This window comes from Pongo abelii, chromosome 3 (assembly GCF_028885655.2).
Source record: "Pongo abelii isolate AG06213 chromosome 3, NHGRI_mPonAbe1-v2.0_pri, whole genome shotgun sequence".
Lineage (NCBI taxonomy): Eukaryota > Metazoa > Chordata > Mammalia > Primates > Hominidae > Pongo > Pongo abelii.
Genome location: NC_071988.2, coordinates 180958779 through 180980096, shown reverse-complemented (window position 1 = coordinate 180980096; position 21318 = coordinate 180958779). Strand labels below are relative to the sequence as shown.

The following is a 21318-nucleotide window of genomic DNA, read 5'->3' as shown; positions in this document are numbered from 1 at the left end:
CTGCCAGCACCTTGATCTTGGACTCCCAGCCTTCATAACTGTATGAAAACAAATTTCTGTTCCTTACAAGTTACTTAGTCTCGGGTATTTTGTTATAGCAGCACAAACCAAGACAGCTGGCAAGTAATGGCTTTTTTCAGAAACTTACTGCAGTCCACAGAGCAACTAAGGAACTAATGACAGATAAATATCTACTCTCACATTTACAGTAGGATGCATGTAAGTGACCCAGTAGGGAAAAACCATCTCTGTTTAAATCAGTTTGAGGAACACTGGGCTACGTAATTGTAAATAGTTTATTTACCATAAGTCTTATTGGAACTCTTAATATACTTTCATATGCTGTGAATATCTGCAAGGCTAATGTAGCCAGCAGTGTTCCCAAATGCATTTGACTATAGAGATCCCTCCCGCACACACCACCACCTTCACAGTGCACTCATACAAGCAGCATTTGATGAAGTATTTGGGAAAACACTGATCTGAGTCTGGACACAGTGGCTCATGTCTGTAATCTCAGCACTTTGGAAGGCCGAGGCAGGAGGTTCACTTGAGGCCAGGAGTTTGAGACCAGCCTGGCCGATAAGACTCCATGTCTACAAATAATAATAATTAGCCAAATGTGATGGCCTGCACCTGTAGTCCTAGCTACTCGAGAGGCTGAGTCAGAAGGATCCCTGGAGCCCAGGTGGTCAAGGCTGCAGTGAGCTAGGATTGCATCACTTTACTTCAGCCTGGGTGAAGCAAGGTCCTGTTTCTAAAAAGGAAAAAAAGTATTTTCTGAAGGGTACACCTCAGAGTAAAATAAAAAAAAAAACTGGCTTAAACATACACTGCAATTCCAAAAAGACTAATACAGTTCTTCCACATTTCACTGTTTAGAAGAGATTGCAAAAAGTTCCTTATGACAGTTTTGTAAATGAGGCCTCAACACCTGTCATATGGAGAGAGAAAACAGGTTTTCATGCTCTGACAATTCTATGCTTTATCAAAGTAGTTCTAAGTGAAAACCTGAAGCAAATAAAATCGAAGCCACAATGTTTTCATCAGGGGAAATTAGCCACTCAGTGAATACTCAATTTTCACAGGGAGTGATGGTGATTAGGAAGCTGTGAAAACACCTGCTAAAATTGTTTCTGAAAAACCCTCATATTTTCGGCTTCCTTGGAAAGCTGAGATTTGTTTTCTGAGCGCAGTCTTGTTACACATTGACCATCCTATCAAGAGTACCTGGTCCATGTGTCAGGGGCAGTGGATCAAAGACCTTGCCTGCCTTGCACTTTCTGCAAATACTGAGCTCCCTGATTTAAGAACAAGATGAAAGGAGCCAGAAAGGACTGAGGCAATGTTGTCACCACAACACAGATTCTGTCTCCAAGGTCTTTGGTTAACTTTTGGAAAAGAAATGAAGTTCCTTCTTTTGTCCCCAGTCTGCCCACACACTTCTACACTCATTTTGGTTCTGGGGACTTGAACTTCTTCCTGGGCCAGTAGCTCCATTGTCTGTTTTTCATCAGTAAGTACCATTTCTTACAGAAAGTCTTAGATATTTCACATTCACATCATCAACTTTACCAGTTTTGGCAGTGCTTGGTGGTATGTGCCGGTAGTCCCAGCTACTTGGGAGTTTGAGGCAGGAGAATCATTTGAGTCCAGGAGTCCAAGTCTTTAGAGCACTATTATTGTACCTGTGAATAGCCACTGCACTTCAGCCTGGGCAACATTGCAAGACCCTATCTCTTTTTAAAAAATGAATTTATTTGAACCAGCTGCAAAAGTTTTTTTATTATATTTTAAGTTCTAGGGTACAAGTGCAGGATGTGCAGGTTTGTTTACAAGTGCCATGGTGGTTTGCTGCACCCATCAGCCCATCATCTACATTAGGTATTTCTCCTAATGCTATCCCTCTCCTAGCCCCTCACCCCCCAACAGGACCCAATATGTGATGTTACCCTGTCTGTGTCCATGTGTTCTCATTGTTCAACTCCCACTTATGAGTGAGAACATGGCAGTGTTTGGTTTTCTGTTCTTGTGTTAATTTGCTGAGGATGATGGTTTCTCCAGCTTCATCCATGTCCCTGCAAAGTACATGACCTCATCTTTTTTATGGCTGCATAGTATTCCATGGTGTATATGTGGCACATTTTCTTTATCCAGTCTTCTCATTGATGGGCATTTGGGTTGGTTCCAAGTCAGTATTCATTGTTCACTATTGTGAACAGTGCCACAATAAACATACGTGTGCATGTGTCTTTATAGTAGAATGATTTATAATCCTTTGGGTATTTACCCAGTGATGGGATTGCTGGGTCAAATGATATTTCTGGTTCTAGATCCTTAAAGAATTGCCACTCTGTCTTCCACAATAGTTGAACTAATTTACACTCCCACCAACAGTGTAAAAGCATTCCTATTTCTCCACATCCTCTCCAGCATCTGTTGTTTCCTGACTTTTTAATGATTGCCATTCTAACTGGTGTAAAATGAAATCTCATTGAGGTTTTGATTTGCGTTTGTCTAATGACCAGTGATAATGAGCTTTTTTTCGTATGTTTATTGGCTGCATAAATGTCTTCTTTGAGAAGTGCCTGTTCATATCCTTCACCCACTTTTTGATAAAGTGTTTTTTTCCTTGTAAATTTATTTAAGTTCTTTGGAGATTCTGGATATCAGCCCTTTGTCAGATGGATAGATAACAAAATTTTCTCCCGTTCTGTAGGTTGCCTGTTCCCTCTGATAATAGTTTCTTTTGCTGTGCAGAAGCTCTTTAGTGTAATTAGATCCCATTTGTGAATTTTGGCTTTTGTTGCCATTGCTTTTGGTGTTTTAGTCATGAAGTCTTTTGCTTATGTCCTGAATGGTATTGCCTAGGTTTTCTTCTAGGGGTTTTATGGTTTTAGGTCTTATATTTAAGTCTTTAGTCCATCTTGAGTTAATTTTTGTAAAAGGTGTAAGGAAGGGGTCCAGTTTCAGTTTTCTGCATATGGCTAGCCAGTTTTCCTAACACCATTTATTAAATAGGGAATCCTTTCCCCATTGCTTGTTTTTGTCAGGTTGGTCAAAGATCAGATGGTTGTAGATGTGTGGTGTTATTTCTGAGGCCTTTGTTCTGTTCCATTGGTCTATATATCTGTTTTGGTTCCAGTACCATGCTGTTTTAGTTAATGTAGCCTTGTAGTATAGTTTGACATCAGGTAGCATGATGCCTCTAGCTTTATTCTTTTTGCTTAAGATTTTCTTGGCTACGTGGGCTCTTTTTTGGTTTCATATGAAATTTAAAGTAGTTTTTTCTAATTCTGTTAAGAAAATCAATGGTAGCTTGATGAGGATAGGGTTGAATGTATAAATTACTTTGGGCAGCATGGCCATTTTCATGATATTGATTCTTCCTATCCATGAGCATGGAATGTTTTCCATTTGCTTGTGTCCTCTCTCATTTCCTTGAGCAGTAGTTTTGTAGTTCTCCTTGAGGAGGTCCTTCACATCTCTTGTAAGTTGTATTCCTATGTGCTTTATTCTCTTTGTAGCAATCGTGACTGGGAGTTCACTCTTGATTTGGCTCTCTATTATTGGTGTACAGGAATGCGTGTGATTTTTGCACACTGATTTTATATCCTGAGACTTTGCCAAAGTTGCTTATAAGCTTAAGGAGATTTTGGGCTGAAACTATGAGGTTTTGTAAATATACAATCATGTCATCTGCAAACAGACAATTTGACGTCCTCTCTTCCTATGTGAATACCCTTTATTTCTTTCTCTTGCCTGATTGACCTGGCCAGAACTTCCAATACTATGTTGAATAGGAGTGGTGAGAGAGGGCATCCTTGTCTTGTGCTGGTTTTCAAAGGGAGTGTTTCCAGTTTTTGGCCATTCAGTATGATATTGGCTGTGGGTTTATCATAAATGGCTCTTATTATTTTGAGATATGTTCCATCAATACCTAGTTTATTGAGAGTTTATAGCATGAAGGGCTGTTGAATTTTATTGAAGGCCTTTCTTGCATCTATTGAGATAATCACACGGTTTCTGTCATTGGTTCTGTTTATGTGATGGATTACTTTTATTTGTGTAGTTGAACCAGCCTTGCATCCCAGGGATGAAGCTGACTTGATCATGGTGGATGAGCTTTTTGATGTGCTGCTGGATTCAGTTTGCCAATATTTTATTGAGGATTTTTGTATTGATATTCATCAGTGATATTGGCCTGAAATTTTCTTTTGTTGTTGTGTCTCTGCCAGGTTTTGGTATCAGAATGATGCTGGCCTCATAAAATGAGTTAAGGAGGAGTCCCTCTTTTTCTATTGATTGGAATAGTTTCAGAAGGAATGGTACCAGCTCCTCTTTGTACCTCTGGTAGAATTTGGCTGTGAATCTGTCTGGTCCTGGACACTTTTTGGTTGGTAGGCTATTAATTACTTCCTCAATTTCAGAACTTGTTATCAGTCTATTCAGGGATTTGACTTCTTCCTAGTTTAGATTTGGGAGGGTGTATGTGCCCAGGAATTTATCCATTTCTTCTAGATTTTCTAGTTTATTTGTGTAGAGGTGTTTATAGTATTCTCTGATGGTAGTTTGTATTTCTGTGGGATCAGTGGTGATCTCCCCTTTATCATTTTCTGTTGAATCTATTTGAATATTCTCTCCTTTCTTCTTTATTAGTCTGGCTAGAGGTCTATTTTGTTGATCTTTTCAAAAAACCAGCTCCTGGATTCATTGATTTTTTTGAAGGGTTTTTTGTGTCTCTGTCTCCTTCAGTTCTGCTCTGATCTTAGTTATTTCTTGTCTTCTGCTAGCTTTTGAATTTGTTTGCTCTTGCTTCTCTAGCTCTTTTAATTGTGATTTAGGGTGTCAATTTTAGAATTTTCTCGCTTTCTCCTGTGGGCATTTACTGCTATAAATTTCCCTCTTAACGCTGCTTTAGCTTTGTCCCAGAGATTCTGGTATGTTGTGTCTTTGTTCTCATTGGTTTCAAAGAAATTACTTATTTCTGCCTTCATTTCGTTATTTACCCAGTAGTCATTCAGGAGCAGGTTGTTCAGTTTCCATGTAGTTGTGCAGTTTTGAGTGAGTTTCTTAATCCTGAGTTCTAAGTTGATTGCACTGTGGTCTGAGAGACTGTTTGTTATGATTTCTGTTCTTTTGCATTTGCTGAGGAGTGTTTTACTTCCAATTATGTGATCAATTTTAGAAACAGTGCTATGTGGTCCTGAGAAGAATTTACATTCTATTGATTTGGGGTGGAGATTTCTGTAGATGTCTATAGGTCTGCTTCATCCAGAGCCGAGTTCAAGTCCTGAATATCCTTGTTAATTTTCTGTCTTGATGATTTGTCTAATATTAACGGTGGGGTGTTAGACTCTAACACAATAATAGTGGGAGACTTTAAGTCTCTTTGTAAGGTGTCTAAGAACTTGCTTTACAAACCTGGGTGCTCCTGTATTGAGTGCATATATATTTAAGATATGTAACTCTTCTTATTGCATTGATCCCTTTACCATTTTGTAATGCCCTTCTTTGTCTTTTTTGATCTTTGTTGGTTTAAAGTCTGTTTTATCAGCGAGTAGGATTGCAACCCCTGCTTTTTTTTTTTTTTTTTGCTTTCCATTTGCTTGGTAAATATTCCTCCATCCCTTTATTTTGAGCCCATGTGTGTCTTTGCACTTGAGGTGGGTCTCCTGAATACGGTACACCAATGAGTCTTGACTCTTTATCCAGCTTTCCAGTCTTGTGTCTTTTAATTGGGGCATTTAACCCATTTACATTTAAGGTTAATATTGTTATGTGTGAATTTGATCCTGTCTCTATCATGCTAGCTATTTTTTTTTTTGCCCATTAGTTGATGCAGTTTCTTCATAGTGTTGATGGTCTTTACAATTTGGTATGTTTTTGCAGTGGCTGATACCGGTTGTTCTTTTCCATATTTAGTGCTTCCTTCAGGAGCTCTTGTAAGGCAGGCCTGGTGGTGACAAAATTCCTCAGCATTTGCTTGTTTGTAAAGGATTTTATTTCTCCTTCACTTATGAAGCTTAGTTTGGCTAGATATGAAATTCTGGGTTGAAAATTCTTTTCTTTAAGAATGTTGAATATTGGCCCCTATTCTCTTCTGGCTTGTAGGGTTTCTGCAGAGAGATCCACTGTTAGTCTGAAGGGCATCCCTTTGTGGGCAACCCAACCTTTCTCTCTGGCTGCCCTTAACATTTTTTCCTTCACTTCAACTTTGGTGACTCTGATGATTATGTGTCTTGGGGTTGTTCTTCTTGAGTAGTATCTTTGTGGTGTTCTCTGTATTTCCTGAATTTGAATGTTGGCCTGTCTTGCTAGTTTGGGGAAGTTCTTTTGGGTAATATCCTGAAGAGTGTTTTCCAACTTGGTTCCATTCTCCCCGTCACTTTCAGGTACACCAAGCAAACATAGGTTTGGTCTTTTCACATAGTCTCATATTTCTTGGAGGCTTTGTTCCTTCCTTTTCATTCTTTTTTCTCTAATCTTGTCTTCATGCTTTATTTCATTGAGTTGATCTTCAATCTCTGATATCCTTTCTTCTGCTTTATTGATTTGGCTATTGATACTTGTATATGCTTCACAAAGTTCTCATGCTATGTTTTTCAGCTCCATCAGGTCATCTATGTTCTTCTCTAAACTGGTTATTCTAGTTAGCAATTCCTCTAACCTTTTTTCAAGGTTCTTCCTTGCATTTGGTTAGAACAGGCTCCTTTAGCTAGCAGGAGTTTGTTATTACTCACTTTTTGAAGCCCACTTCTGTCAATTCGTCAAACTCGTTCTCCGTCTGGTTTTGTTCCCTTGCTGGCAAGGAGTCGTGATCCTTTGGAGGAGAAGAGGCATTCTGGTTTTTGGAATTTTCAGTCTTTTTGCGGTGGTTTCTCCCCATCTATGTGGATTTATTTACCTTTGTTCTTTGATGTTGGTGACCTTCAAATGGGGCTTCTGCGTGGATGTCCTTTTTGTTGATGTGTTGATGTTGATGCCATTTCTGTTAGTTTTCTTTGTAACAGTCAGGCCTCTCTGCTGCGGGTCTGCTAGTTTGTTGGAGGTCCACTCCAAACCCTGTTTGCCTGGATATCACCAGCGGAGGCTGCAGAACAGCAAAGATTGCTGCCTGTTCCTTCCTCTGTAAGCTTTGTCCCAGAGGGGCACCCACCAGATGCCAGCCAGGGCTCTCCTCTACAAGGTGTCTGTCAACACCTGCTGGGAGGTATCTCCCAGTCAGGAGACATGGGGGTCAGGGACCCAATTGAGGAGGCAGTTTGACCTTTAGCAGAGCTCAAACACTGTGCTGGGAGATCCACTGCTCTCTTCAGAGCTGGCAGGCAGGGATGTTTAAGTCTGCTGAAGTTGCACCCACAGCTGCCCCTTCCCCCATATGCTCTGTCCCAGGGAGAGGAGAATTTATCTATAACCTCCTGACTGGGGCTGCTGCCTTTTGTTCAGAGATGCCCTGCCCAGAGAAGAGGAATCTAGAGAGGCAGTCTGGCCACAGTGGCTTTGCTGAGCTGTGGAGGGCACTGCTCAGTTCGAAATTCCCAGAGGCTTTGTTTACACTGTGAGGGGAAAACCACCTATTCAAGACTCAGCAATGGTGGATACCCCTCCCCCCTACACCAAGCTTGAGCGTCCCAGGTCGGTTTCAGACTGCTGGGCCAGCAGCAAGAATTTCAAACCAGTGGATCTTAGCTTGCTGGGTTCTGTGGGGAGGGGATCCGCTGAGCTAGATCTCTTGGTTCCCTGGCTTCAGCCCCCTTTCCAGAGGAGCGAACAGTTCTGTCTCGCTGGCATTCCAGGTGCCACTGGGGTATGAAAAAAAAAAAAAAAACTCTTGCAGCTAGCTCGGTGGCTTCCCAAACGGCCACCCAGTTTTGTGCTTGAAACCCAGGGCCCTGGTGATGTAGGCACCTGAGAGAATCTCCTGATCTGTGGGTTGCAAAGACCTTGGGAAAAGCATAGTATCTGGGCCAGAGTTCACTGTTCCTCATGGCACAGTCCCACGTGGCTTCCCTTGGCTAGGGGAGGCAGTTCCCTGACCCATTGTCCTCCGTGGGCTGCACCCACTGTCTAACCAGTTCCAGTGAGATGAGCCGGGTACCTCAGTTGGAAATGCAGAAATCACCCACCTTCTGTGTTGATCTCACTGGGAGCTTCAGACCAGAGCTGTTCCTACTCGGCCATCTTGCCAGCCTTCCTCAGGAGTTTTTTTGTTTTTTGTACCCCAGTGGTGCCTGGAATGCCCGTGAGAGAACCATTCACTGCCCTGGAAAGGGGGCTGAAGCCAGGGAGCCAAGTGGTCTGGCTCATCGGATCCCACCCCCATGGAGCCCAGCGAGCTAAGATCCACTGGCTTGAAATTCTCGCTGCCGGCACTGCAGTCTGAAACCGACCTGGGAGGCTCAAGCTTGGTGGCAGTGTAGGGGTGTCTGCCATTACTGAGGTGTGAGTAGGTGGTTTTCCCCTTACAGTGTGAACAAAGTCTCCGAAGCCCACCTCAGCGCGGCAAAGCCACTGTAGCCAGACTGACTCTCTAGATTCCTCTTCTCTGGGCAGGGTGCCTCTAAGAGAAAGGCAGCACCTCCAGTCAGGGGCTTATAGATAAAACTCCTATCTCCCTAGGACAGAGTACCTGGGGGAAGGGGCAGCTGTGGGCACAGCTTCAGCAGACTTAAACATTCCTGCCTGTCGGCTCTCAAGAGAGCAATGGATCTCCCAGCACAGCACTCGGTACAGAGTGGCAAAATTGGATAAAGAGTCAAGACTCATCGGTGTGCTGTATGCAAGAGGCCCATCTCATGTGCAAAGACACACATAGGCTCAAAATAAAGGGATGGAGGAATATTTACAAAGTAAGTGGAAAGCAAAAAAAAAGCAGGGTTTGCAATCCTAGTCTCTGATAAAACAGACTTCAAACCAACAAAGATCAGAAAAGACAAGGAAGGGCATTACAAAATGGTAAAGGGATCAATGCAATAAGAAAAGTTACATATCTTAAATATATATGCACTCAATACAGGAGCACCCAGATTCATAAAGCAATTTCTTAGACACCTTACAAAGAGACTTAAAGTCTCCCGCTATTATTGTGTTAGAGTCTAACACCCCACCGTTAATATTAGACAAATCAACAAGACAGAAAATTAACAAGGATATTCAGGACTTGAATTTGGCTCCGGACAAAGCAGACCTAATAGACATCTACAGAAATCTCCACCCCAAATCAGTAGAATGTACATTCTTCTCAGCACCACATAGCACTGTTTCTAAAATTGATCACATAATTGGAAGTAAAACACTCCTCAGCAAATGCAAAAGAACAGAAATCATAACAAACAGTCTCTCAGACCACAGTGCAATCAACTTAGGACTCAGGATTAAGAAACTCACTCAAAACTGCACAACTACATGGAAACTGAACAACCTGCTCCTGAATGACTACTGGGTAAATAACGAAATGAAGGCAGAAATAAATAAGTTCTTTGAAACCAATGAGAACAAAGACAGAACTTACCAGAATCTCTGGGACACAGCTAAAGCAGTGTTTAGAGGGAAATTTATAGCAGTAAATGCCCACAGGAGAAAGGGAGAAAATTCTAAAATCAATAACCTAACATCACAATTAAAAGAGCTAGAGAAACAAGAGCAAACAAATTCAAAAGCTAGCAGAAGACAAGAAATAACTAAGATCAGAGTAGAACTGAAGGAGATAGGCCGGGTGCGGTGGCTCACACCTGTGATCCCAGCACTTTGGGAGGCAGAGGCAGGCAGATCACGAGGTCAGGAGATTGAGACCATCCTGGCTAACACAGTGAAACCCCGTTTCTACTAAAAATACAAAAAATTAGCCAGGTGTGGTGGCAGGCACCTGTAGTCCCAGCTACTCCAGAGGCTGAGGCAGGAGAATGGCATGAACCCGGGAGGCAGAGCTTGCAGTGAGCCGAGATTGTGCCACTGCGCTACAGCCTGGGTGACAGAGTGAGACTCTGTCTCAAAAAAAAAAAAAAAAAAAAAGAACTGAAGGAGATAGAGACACAAAAAACCCTTCAAAAAAATCAATGAATCCAGGAGCTGGTTTTTTGAAAAGATCAACACAGTAGATAGACCTCTAGCCAGACTAATAAAGAAGAAAGGAGAGAATATTCAAATAGATGCAACAAAAAATGATAAAGGGGAGATCACCACTGATCCCACAGAAATACAAACTACCATCAGAGAATACTATAAACACCTCTATGCAAGTAAACTAGAAAATCTAGGAGAAATGGATAAATTCCTGGACACATACCCCCTCCCAAACAAAACCAGGAAGAAGTTGAATCCCTGAACAGACCAATAACAAGTTCTGAAATTGAGGTAGTAATTAATAGCCTACCAACCAAAAGTCCAGGACCAGATGGATTCACAGCCAAATTCTACCAGGGGTACAAAGAGGAGCTGGTACCATTCCTTCTGAAACTATTCCAAACAATAGAAAAAAAGGGACTCCTCCTTAACTCATTTTATGAGGCCAGCATCATTCTGATACCAAAACCTGGCAGAGACACAACAAAAAAAGAAAATTTCAGGTCAATATCCCTGATGAACATCAGTGCAAAAATTCTCAATAAAATATTGGCAAACTGAATCCAGCAGCACATTAAAAAGCTTATCTGGCCAGGTGCGGTGGCTCATGCCTGTAATCCCAGCACTTTGGGAGGCTGAGGCAGGTGGATCACGAGGTCAGGAGATTGAGACCGTCATGCCCAACATGGTGAAACCCCGTCTCTACTAAAAATAGAAAAATTAGCCGGGCATGGTGGTGTGTGCCTGTAGTCCCAGCTACATGAGAAGCTGAGACGGGAGAATTGCTTGAACCCGGGAAATGGAGGTTACAGTGAGCTGAGATGCCACTGCACTCCAGCCTGGTGACAGAGCGAGACTCTGTCTCAAAAACAAAAAAACAAAAAAAATATGCTTATCCATCCTGATCCAGTTGGCTTCATCCCTGGAATGCAAGGGTGGTTCAATATATGCAAATCAATAAACGTAATCCATCACATAAACAGAACCAATGACAAAAGCCACATGATTATCTCAATAGATGCAGAAAAGGCCTTCCATAAAATTCAACCCCCCTTCATGCTAAAGGCACTCAGTAGACTAGGTATTGATGAAACATATTTCAAAATAATACGAGCTATTTATGAAAAACCCACAGCCAATATCATAATGAATGGCCAAAGGATTGGCCATTCAATATCATAATGAATGGCCGCTGGAAGGATTCCCTTTGAAAACCGGCACAAGACAAGGATGCCCTCTCTCACCACTCCTGTTCAACATAGTATTGGAAGTTCTGGCCAGGTCAATCAGGCAAGAGAAAGAAATAAAGGTATTCAAATAGGAAGAGAGGAAGTCAAATTATCTCTCTTTGCAGATGACATGATTATATAATTAGAAAACCCCATTGTCTCAGCCCAAAATCTCCTTAAGCTGATAAGCAACTTTGGCAAAGTCTCAGGATATAAGATCAGTGTGCAAAAATCACAAGTATTTCTATAAACCAATAATAGCCAAATCATGAGTGAACTCCCAGTCACAATTGCTACAAAGAGAATAAAATACATAGGAATACAACTTACAAGAGCTGTGAAGGACCTCCTCAAGGAGAACTACAAACCACTGTTCAAGGAAATAAGAGAGGACACAAGCAAATGGAAAACATTCCATGCTCATGGATAGGAAGAATCAATATCATGAAAATGGCCGTACTGCCCAAAGTAATTTATACATTCAATGCTATCCCTATCAAGCTACCATTGACTTTCTTAACAGAATTAGAAAAAACTACTTTAAATTTCATATAGAACCAAAACAGAACCCACATAGCCAAGACCATCCTAAGCAAAAAGAAAGCTGGAGACATTACACTACTTGACTTCAAACTATAGTACAAGGCTACAGTAACCAAGACAGTATGGTACTGGTACCAAAATAGATATGTAGACCAATGGAACAGAACAGAGGCCTCGGAAATAACACCACACATCTACAACCATCTGATCTTTGACCAACCTGACAAAAACAAGCAATGGGGAAAGGATTCCCTATTTAATAAATGGTGTTAGGAAAACTGGCTAGCCATATGCAGAAAACTGAAACTGGGACCCCTTCCTTACACCTTTTACAAACATTAACTCAAGATGGACTAAAGACTTAAATGTAAGACCTAAAACCATAAAACCCATAGAAGAAAACTTAGGCAATACCATTCAGGACATAGGCATGGGCAAATATTTCATGACTAAAACACCAAAAGCAATGGCAACAAAAGCCAAAATTCACAAATGGGATCTAATTAAACTAAACAGTTTCTGTACAGCAAAAAAAAACTATCATCAGTGAACAGGCAACCTACAGAATGGGAGAAAATTTTTGCAATCCATCCATCTGAAAGGGCTAATATCAAGATGCTACAAAGAACTTAAACAAATTCACAAGAAAAACCCCATCAAAAAGTGGGTGAAGGATATGAACAGATACTTTTCAAAAGAAGACATTTATGTGACCAACAAACATATGAATAAAAGCTCATTATCACTGGTCATTAGAGAAATGCAAATCAAAACCACAGTAAGATACCATATCACACCAGTTAGAATGGCGATTATTAAAAAGTCAGTAAACAACAGATGCTGGAGAGGATGTTGAGAAATAGGAATGCTTTTATACTGTTGATGGGAGTGTAAATTAGCTCAACTATTGTGGAAGACAGTGTGGCAATTCTTCAAGGATCTAGAACTGGAAATACCATTTGACCCAGCAATTCCATTACTGGGTATATACCCAAAGGATTATAAATCATTCTACTATAAAGACACATGCACACGTATGTTTATTGCAGCACTATTCACAGTAGCAAAGACTTGGAACCAACCCAAATGCCCATCAATGTTTTACTGGGTAAACAAATTGTCGCACATCTATACCATGCAATAACTATGCAGCCATAAAAAAGAATAAGTTCATATGCTTTGGAGGGACATGAATAAAGCTGGAAACAGTCATTCTCAGCAAAGTATCTCAGGAACAGAAAGCCAAACACTGCATGTCCTCCCTCATAAGTGGGAGTTGAACAATGAGAACATATGGGCACAGGGAGGGGAACATCACACAAGGGGGCCTGTTGAGGGTGGAGGGCTAGGGGAGGGATAGCATTGGGAGAAATACCTAATGTAGATGACGGGTTGATGGGTGCAGCAAACCACCATGGTACATGTATACCTATGTAACAAATCTGTACATTCTGCACATGTATCCCAGAACTTAAAGTATCGTAATAAAAAAATTCATTTAAGTGATCTTTTCCCAGACTTTCTCTTGTTTCTGCTTTTTTCACCTATTTCTAGAATTCGTTGATTTTTTTTGTTGTTGTTCATTGTTTTACTTTTAAAATACAAATACTTCTACCTTTGGTAATCTGTTACAAGCTACCCTCATCTAACAATTTTCTCCATTTTTCAATTTTTGCTAATACATTCGGGGAGTATTCTAATACTCACTTCGGATTTTTATCTCCCTAGATAAAACACCTCAATATCTGAAGGCCTACATCCTGCAAATGTAGCATGTGATAAATTTTAGTATATATCATGTCTTTTTTTTTTTTTTTTTGAGGTGGCCTTGCTCTATTGCCCAAGCTGGAGTGCAGTAGCACAGTCATAGCTCACTGCAGACTCCACCTCCTGGGCTTAAGCAATCTTCTCACCTCCATCTCCCAAATAGTTGGGACCACAGGTGTGTGCCACCATGCCTGGCTAATTTTTATTTTTTGTAGAGACAAGGTCTCAGAAGTTATCCAGGCTGGTCTCAGATTCCTGAGTTCAAGCGATGCACCCACCTTGGCCTCCCAAAGTGCTGGGATTACAGGCATAAACCACCACATCCAGCCCATGTCTGTATTAAGTTGATTATATACAAAGCAGTTTAATGGGTCAATTAAGAGCCCAACCTTCACATCAGCCTGTCTGGGTACAAAGAGCTTGTTAGTATAATTCTGGACAAGTAACCAATCTTTCATTTTCCCCATACATACACTGGGGAAAAGAATTCTACCTGTCTCATTTGGTTATTAATAAGCATTAATTAACAGATAAGCATTAATAAGAATTATTAATTATAAATAAGTATTAATAAGAATTAACATGTCTAAAAGGCTTATAATAGAACCTAGAACATAGTAAGTGCCATATAATTATTGGCTGTTAGTATTTCAATGGTTAAAATAACAAAAGTATCTTAGAATAAAGTGTGGAGAAGTTTTAAGTACTTTTTGTCTTTTAAAGGTCCAGACTACATAAAGGATTATTTACCCAAAATTCATCAGCACACCTCCTATGTGGGAGAACAGCATCTGGCGTTAGAAAAAACTGGAGATCTCAGATATTTATGGAGGCCTGCCTCAAATAGAAGCTTGCCAGCAAAATATAAACATGAGTACGTTGGTGAAATTGGTTGGGGAGTACCACAGTATAATTTTATCAACAAATCAAGACTGGAGAGTGGCTTTCATATCAAGGTATTGCTCTTAAATTTATGCTTTTCATAGTATACTGTTTTCTAACTTGAATTCTTTATGAATTTGCTTCCAAAGGAAATATCGGATGCTTGATTTCTCATTGAGACATAATGAGGTTTGAGTTTTGCAGAAAGACGCATGTGTGAATAAATGCATGTGCTCCACTCCTGGAGCCCCTTTAATACACCAAGGGAAGGGTATGAGGAAAATGAAGCCATGGATAATCCAAAAGCGTTTGTGTTTGTCTTTGGAATGTATTCTGATTCACATTCAGGCTGAGGCACTTGCTACACACTCTTCCCCCATCCTAGCACTGCTTCATGCGTGGACGATGGAAAAAAGAAGCCTGTGCTGGGCATCCCATAATCCACAAACCTAACACATGCGTCTCAGATCTCTAAGATTCACTGTACTGATAATGCCTTTGCATCAAGTATTAATGCAGGGTATGTTGTCAGAGGGTTTTAGAAACCTTGTCTTATTTCCTTTTGGTGATGTAGACATAGGCATGAGATCATGGTGTATCCCCTGAAACAGAAGAGTGCACAAGTAATTTTAGAAGCAAAATCTGAGAATTTGGATATTTTTTTTCAGGCAGGCCTGTGCATTATCTGAAAATTGAATGTATCAGTCATGCAATAACTGAATTTCCTCAAATTCTTAAGTTTCATCTGGTAAAGATTAACAAAAGGAAAAACCATTTATTATTTATTTATTTAGAGACAGGGTCTCACTCTGCCGCCCAGGCTGGAGTGCAGTGGCACGATCTTGACTCGCTGTAACCTCCGCCTCCTGGGTTCAAGCGATTCTCCTGCCTCAGCCTCCCAAGTAGCTGGGACTACAGGCACACGCCATCAGGCCCAGCTAATTTTTGCATTTTTAGTAGAGATGGGGTTTCGCCATGTTGGCCAGGCTGGTCTTGAACTCCTGACCTCAGGTAATCCACCTGCGTCGGCCTCCCAAAGTGCTGGGGTTATAGGCGTGAGCCACCACACCCAGCCAGAAAAACCTTTTTCTGGCCCAAACTATGGCAGTCCAGGAGGGTGGATGGGAGCACAGTCTTTGAGGTTACACTCTGATTTTGGTCTAGCTCTGTGACCTTGGGCAAATCAGTTCACCTCTCTGCATCTTTGTTTGCGCCTCTTCTACATGGCAGTATTCAGAGGCTCACTTCACAGGATCACCTAAATTTCTGTCCTAGTTCTGCCACCTACTAGCTCTGTATGGCCTCGGTTAAGTTCATTTGCCTCTGTGCGTCAGTGTCTTCATTATGAAATCTTAGTTCTAGGATATTTTTTCTAGGCAGGCCTTTGCATTGTCTTTGCTCAGGTAACGGGCTGTTGTAAACAGTGCATAAGTTAATGTTAGTAAAGCACTAGAAGCAGTAACTAGCATGTATCAAGCCCTATATGTGTTTCATATTGGTAGGTTGTGAGGACTGTATATGAGAACCCAAGAAATGCACTGGGCGTGATCTTGGCACCAGGCTGACATCCAGATTTTAGCTATTAGTACCGTTGTGGTTGTATTTCATGTAATTCATTAAATTTAATATAATATTTAATGTATTGTAATATGTTTAAATGCCAGGGCCAAGAAAAGGCACTGATGATAAGCAACGTCTCTTACAGCATATTCCAAAGAAGACCAGTTTCTGAGTGACAAGCTAAGTATAATGAATGCTTAGGTTCTTAAACTGTGTCCTATTCCACTTAGGCAATAAAAATGAAAATCCAAGATTTGATTAAATATCAAACTAGCCACCAGCAAGAAAAGTCCAGCCCCAAAGCAAAGCAGCTGGGTTGAATGAAGTCCAGAACTTTTGTTGTCTTGGTGTTTCTCCTTGGGTGATGATGCCCTGCTCTCGGACACAGCCCTCAATCTGTCAGACCATCTTGAGTGTGTATAGCCTCTGTCCCTCTTTATCTTTAACTTAACCTATTTTTCTGCTCAAATGAAGTGCAATCAAGCATTCCTTGGTCTTCAAAGCAAGCTGGGAATCCAAAAGAGATGATAGCTGTGAGTTAGCCTTCCAGGAATGTATTTATTCTGTATTTTTAGTTAGTATTTCATGGATTGCTTTTAATCACTGCACTGCTGGGTAACGGGGTCCTCTGTCTCTGAGACTGTGAACCACACAGTGATTTTTCTTCCCCAGCTGTGGCATGCTCAGAAACTGCTTGGAATATACTGTAAGAAACGTTGCTTCTCATCTGTGCACTTTCTTGGCCCCAGTATTTTAACAGTAATTGTTTTCAAGGGTCTAGCTGTCTCAGATAACAATCTTGAACAATACCTTAAAGCTCCTCGGACTTAGAGCTTTATAATAGGAAAAAAAAAGTTTCACTGAGAATGACCACACATACCAGCATCGAAGCATCTATAATTTCCTTAACAGTTAAGATCTAGGTTTTGTCACTGGGTCTACTCATCTCCCTCTCTGCATCTAAGGCATACCTCTCTCTCTTTCCATCCAAGGCAGATCAAAATCTTTTTTTTTTTCTTTTTTTGAGACAAGGTCTCTCTGTGTCACCCAGGCTGGAGTACAGTGGCATGCTCACAGCTCACTGCAGCCTCCATCTCCTGGGTTCAGGCAATCCTCCTACTTTGGCCTTCTGAGTAGCTGAGACTACAGGCACATGCCACCACACCTAGATAATTAAAAAAATTTTTTTAGTAGAGACAAGGTCTGTGTTGCCCAGGCTGGTCTCAAACTCCTGAACTCAAGTGATCCTCCCACCTCGGCCTCCCAATGTGCTGGGATTACAGGTGTGAGCCACCGTGCCCACCTCACAGTGTCATTTTTGGAGTGTAGACTCAGACTTTGATTCCCTATAAACCCTGTGCTTCAGGCAGCTACTTCTAAAAAATCAGACTTGGTGCATGAATTGACACTTGAGCCGATACATACACATACACTCCATGCATTCAAACATGCTTCTAAATACAAAGCCTATACAAGAGTGGTGGCATTAACCTAGGGCCACCCTCACAAGGGAACTGGCAAACTTCTCAGTGTGGTGTCACTTTGAGAAAAGTCTCAATCCACTTCCTGTTCGTTCTCCAGTTTCTTATCTGTCTATAGACCCTTTCCATATCCCTTGCTCTTCCTTGTCCCATAATAATCCAAATCAAAATGGTCACTTCTTGTTTTAGTCTAACTGCAGAGACTCCTCAGTGTCTCTCATGGCAATTGCTCAGAGCTTGGATTTTAAGCACAACTTTCATCTCCTGGATTTTTATAGCTCTAACAGCTGCTCTGCCTGATTTACTGCTCCAGGTTTATATAAGACTGGCAGTTAAGGACGCTCAGGCACCTCCAATAGAGTCTTGGTAAAATGCCTGGAGCAGCTGCCTCCTACCTGGGAATGGTCTCTCCTATTTGGGGCACTAGGAGGGGTTCTGCAGATCATCTGGCTTTTTGCAGGAAGATAATAACTTCCATGCTGAGTGACACCTGAACAGCTTCCCCCCACGTTGCGGAGGTCAGTAAAAATCACAAGATCGAGTTTCTCTTCCGGATTTTTTAATGTTTAGCTATTTCCTACTGACTCTTACATGGGTTACAATGCAATGATAATAAATGTATGTATAAACTAGGACAGACGATTACTTTCATCATCTCGGATTTAAGAGCAGCACATTCTTTAAAAAAAATGGATTTGGTCTCTATCGAACTATATATGTTGTTTCCGCAAGAATATATGGAGACAATGGAAACAATTTCTTTAGTTTCAATCCCGTGCTAAACTAAGGAACTTTTCTAACTGCTGCTTAGCTGGTCATGTCTCCTCTCCACCGGCCTTTCTTTAACCCCAACCTCAACGGGGTCTGCTGGCTTCCTAATGTCCATTTGCTGCACCTGTGCTCTGACCTCGTGACAAAATGATTTAAGTCATTTGGTTTTCTCACAGAAACAATGTTACACTGGACATGATGACTAACTTTTCATGTGTGTGACCCCAAAGGAAATATTAAATCAATTAATCATAATATATTATAACCAATATATATTTTAAAAACTATATGAGGTAATAAGGAGAATCGTGGGAACTCATCAACATATTTATATATAACATGAGGTAATAAAAACCAAAATTTTGAGGCTTTGAAATCTCTGCCTCACTTTTAACTGTCACAAGTTCCGTTGTCATGAAATAGAGCTTCTTTGTGACGGTTTTATGGACATTTGAACAGCCTTCTGATGAAATGTTGAATTTCTTGATGGCTATGGAATAAACTGATACAAGATTGGCTTATTAGACATTTTGCTCACTGTGAATTTATTTAGAGAAGGTAAACATAAGAAGAGCTACAATGGATTGTTATTAATAAGAATGGTACTGTGATGACTTTACAGCCGAGGAAACTGAGGTATCAACAGGTGAGGTTCCTTGCCTGAGGCCACACAGCTAGTAAATAGTAGAGCCAGGATTTCAACCCAGGCCATGTGAAATCAAGGACTCGGAGGAATACAGGATGTATGAAATGCAATGATAGACAATGAGATCAGAACATTAGATTGGAGCCACTTTATAATGTACACAGTTGTGTTATCATTTTTCTCTAAGGCAGGGTCAGGCTGGGGTCAAACCTACTTGCTTTATCTTATAAGGTATGCATCCCTTTCTTCATGGTTCCATCAATTGTCTCCTAGCATCCTACTTTACATCATTTGCACGCAATATAATTCATTTATAATATCAAAATAAATAGTAGAGGCCGGGCATGGTGGCTCATGTCTGTAATCCCAGCACTTTGAGAGGCTGAGGAGGATGGATTATTTGAGGACAAGAGTTCAAGACCAGCCTGGCCACCATGGTGAAACCCTGTCTCTATTAAAATACAAAAATTAGCTGGCCGTGGTGGTGGGTGCCTGTAATCGCAGCTACTCGGGAGGCTGAGGCAGGAGAACTGCTTGAACCCAGGAAGTGGAGGTTGCAGTGAGCCAAGATCGCGCCACTGCGTTGCAGCCTGGGTGACAGAGTGAGACCTTCTCAAAAATAAATAAATAAATAAATAATAGTAGAGATGATACTACCCACATATTTGACATAAGAAATTGCTTGATAGTAGTTTTTGAATTTGTATTTTGTAAGCACTTTATTGCCTTTCAAAACATATAAAATACAATCATTGGCATTATGGGGAAAAAAATAAGAGAGTGAGTTCTCACCAAGCCAAACCCTCTTTCCTTGCACTAACTCTATGCAATCTTCCAAACTCCTACACAACAGTGTCCTCCTGTGTTTTCAGATTCATCTGGGAAAAATGTATTCCCAGCATGGAGTTGATAAGTCTGTAGGCCACCAAAATACATATTTCAAAATTTCTGCATTTTTTATCCCCAAATTCTCATTTACCTTGGGGTTCGTCTAGAGCAATCATAAAAATAGCCACCAGTTTTGAGTCTCATTAAAATTCCTAATCTCCAGATGTTGTTATCAGTCTAGACAATTTTAGAAACATAATAAAGCTTCCTTTTTCAACTAACTTATAAAAGCAAAATAGAAAATAGCTTTTCTAAAATTAGGCATGTCTTTGGAGGGCTGCTGTTCTTTCCCAGATGAGTGTGTATTTAGTTCTCACTTTTACTTACAGTTATTTGCATCCTAACAGTTTGTGGTTTAACATAAAAATAATTACATTAGCACCTTTCATCCTTAAGGGCTGGTATAAAGTAATATGTCTTATGATACCACCAGAAGGCTTTAGTGAGAGAGTACCACATGCTGACCATCTGTGAGGCGGGAGAAACATTGTCTAGGGAGACCAAATCACCCTCCTTTTTCTTGAAAATAATATATTAACCTCCTTATATACAGATGTTACATTTTCTCCATTTTACAAAGCTTAGCTTTATAGGATTCTCAAATACATTGAAGGAAACAATTTCCTTATAAAATTTTACTTATATCTAAATTTCCAGAAAATAAATTTTACGTTTGATGCTTCCTTTTCCTAACAGACCATGGGAACATCAAGGGAGGCATGTATCACTGATGTGTACTCTCTGTACTGTGTTCAAAGCAGTTCCACAAAGAGTAATGCGTTTGGAATGGGAAGCCTGTTGGTAGCCAGCGATGCTGCCACATTCAAGTGGGCATCCCAGCCCCCAATTACCTGGCCTCTCAACTAAGCACAGGGCTTTCTCTCTCTTTTAGAGGTGACTTTCTAGAAAATTATTGGCAAATTGGAAAACAAAAGTCCTAATTGTCACATCATTTGTTAGGATGTGAAAATTTAGGGGAAAAAAGGAAAGAAAAAAAGAACCCAAAGTAATGTAAAGCTTGGTAGATGATTTTATCCCTTAATTTAGGCAGGCTAAAAATACATTGTGGTAGTTATGAACTCTTGTTAAGGCTTGACATAATATCTGGAGTATGTGTCTAAATGTAAATATCACCTTTTAAAAAAATTTAGCTTCTTAAAGTTAGTAATTAAGGATATGTCACAGATTTTTCAACAAATGTTATTTGATGATAGTGACATACAAAGCTAAGAAGGATGCTATAACTTAGAATAGGTGCCAGTAAAAGTGTGGTATGACTCCATAGCTAGGCTGTTAAGTATATTGTCAAAGAATTCTGAAACTTCTGTGTGAGCCAATATCCCAAGCACAGGTGGATCAAATACCAGGACATCTGTTTTCTAAATCTGGCGTTAATCCTGTCTTTTTAAGATCACTGGAGGAAATTCTTAAATCATTGTAAATTTATGACTGTAGTTTTTCCCTATTATTCATATACAACACTCCC

At 40.5% G+C, this 21318-nt stretch overlaps 1 protein-coding gene across 1 annotated transcript in view; it reads left to right on the top strand.

Annotated features, from left to right (window-relative positions):
• Window positions 1-21318, top strand: part of SPMIP2 (sperm microtubule inner protein 2) — a 141491-nt gene that overhangs the window by 42482 nt on the left and 77691 nt on the right. Inside the window, exon 2 of the mRNA XM_002815255.4 lies at window positions 14328-14560. Within this exon, the coding sequence (XP_002815301.1) occupies window positions 14328-14560 (233 nt within the window). The remainder of the gene's footprint in view (window positions 1-14327; window positions 14561-21318) is intronic.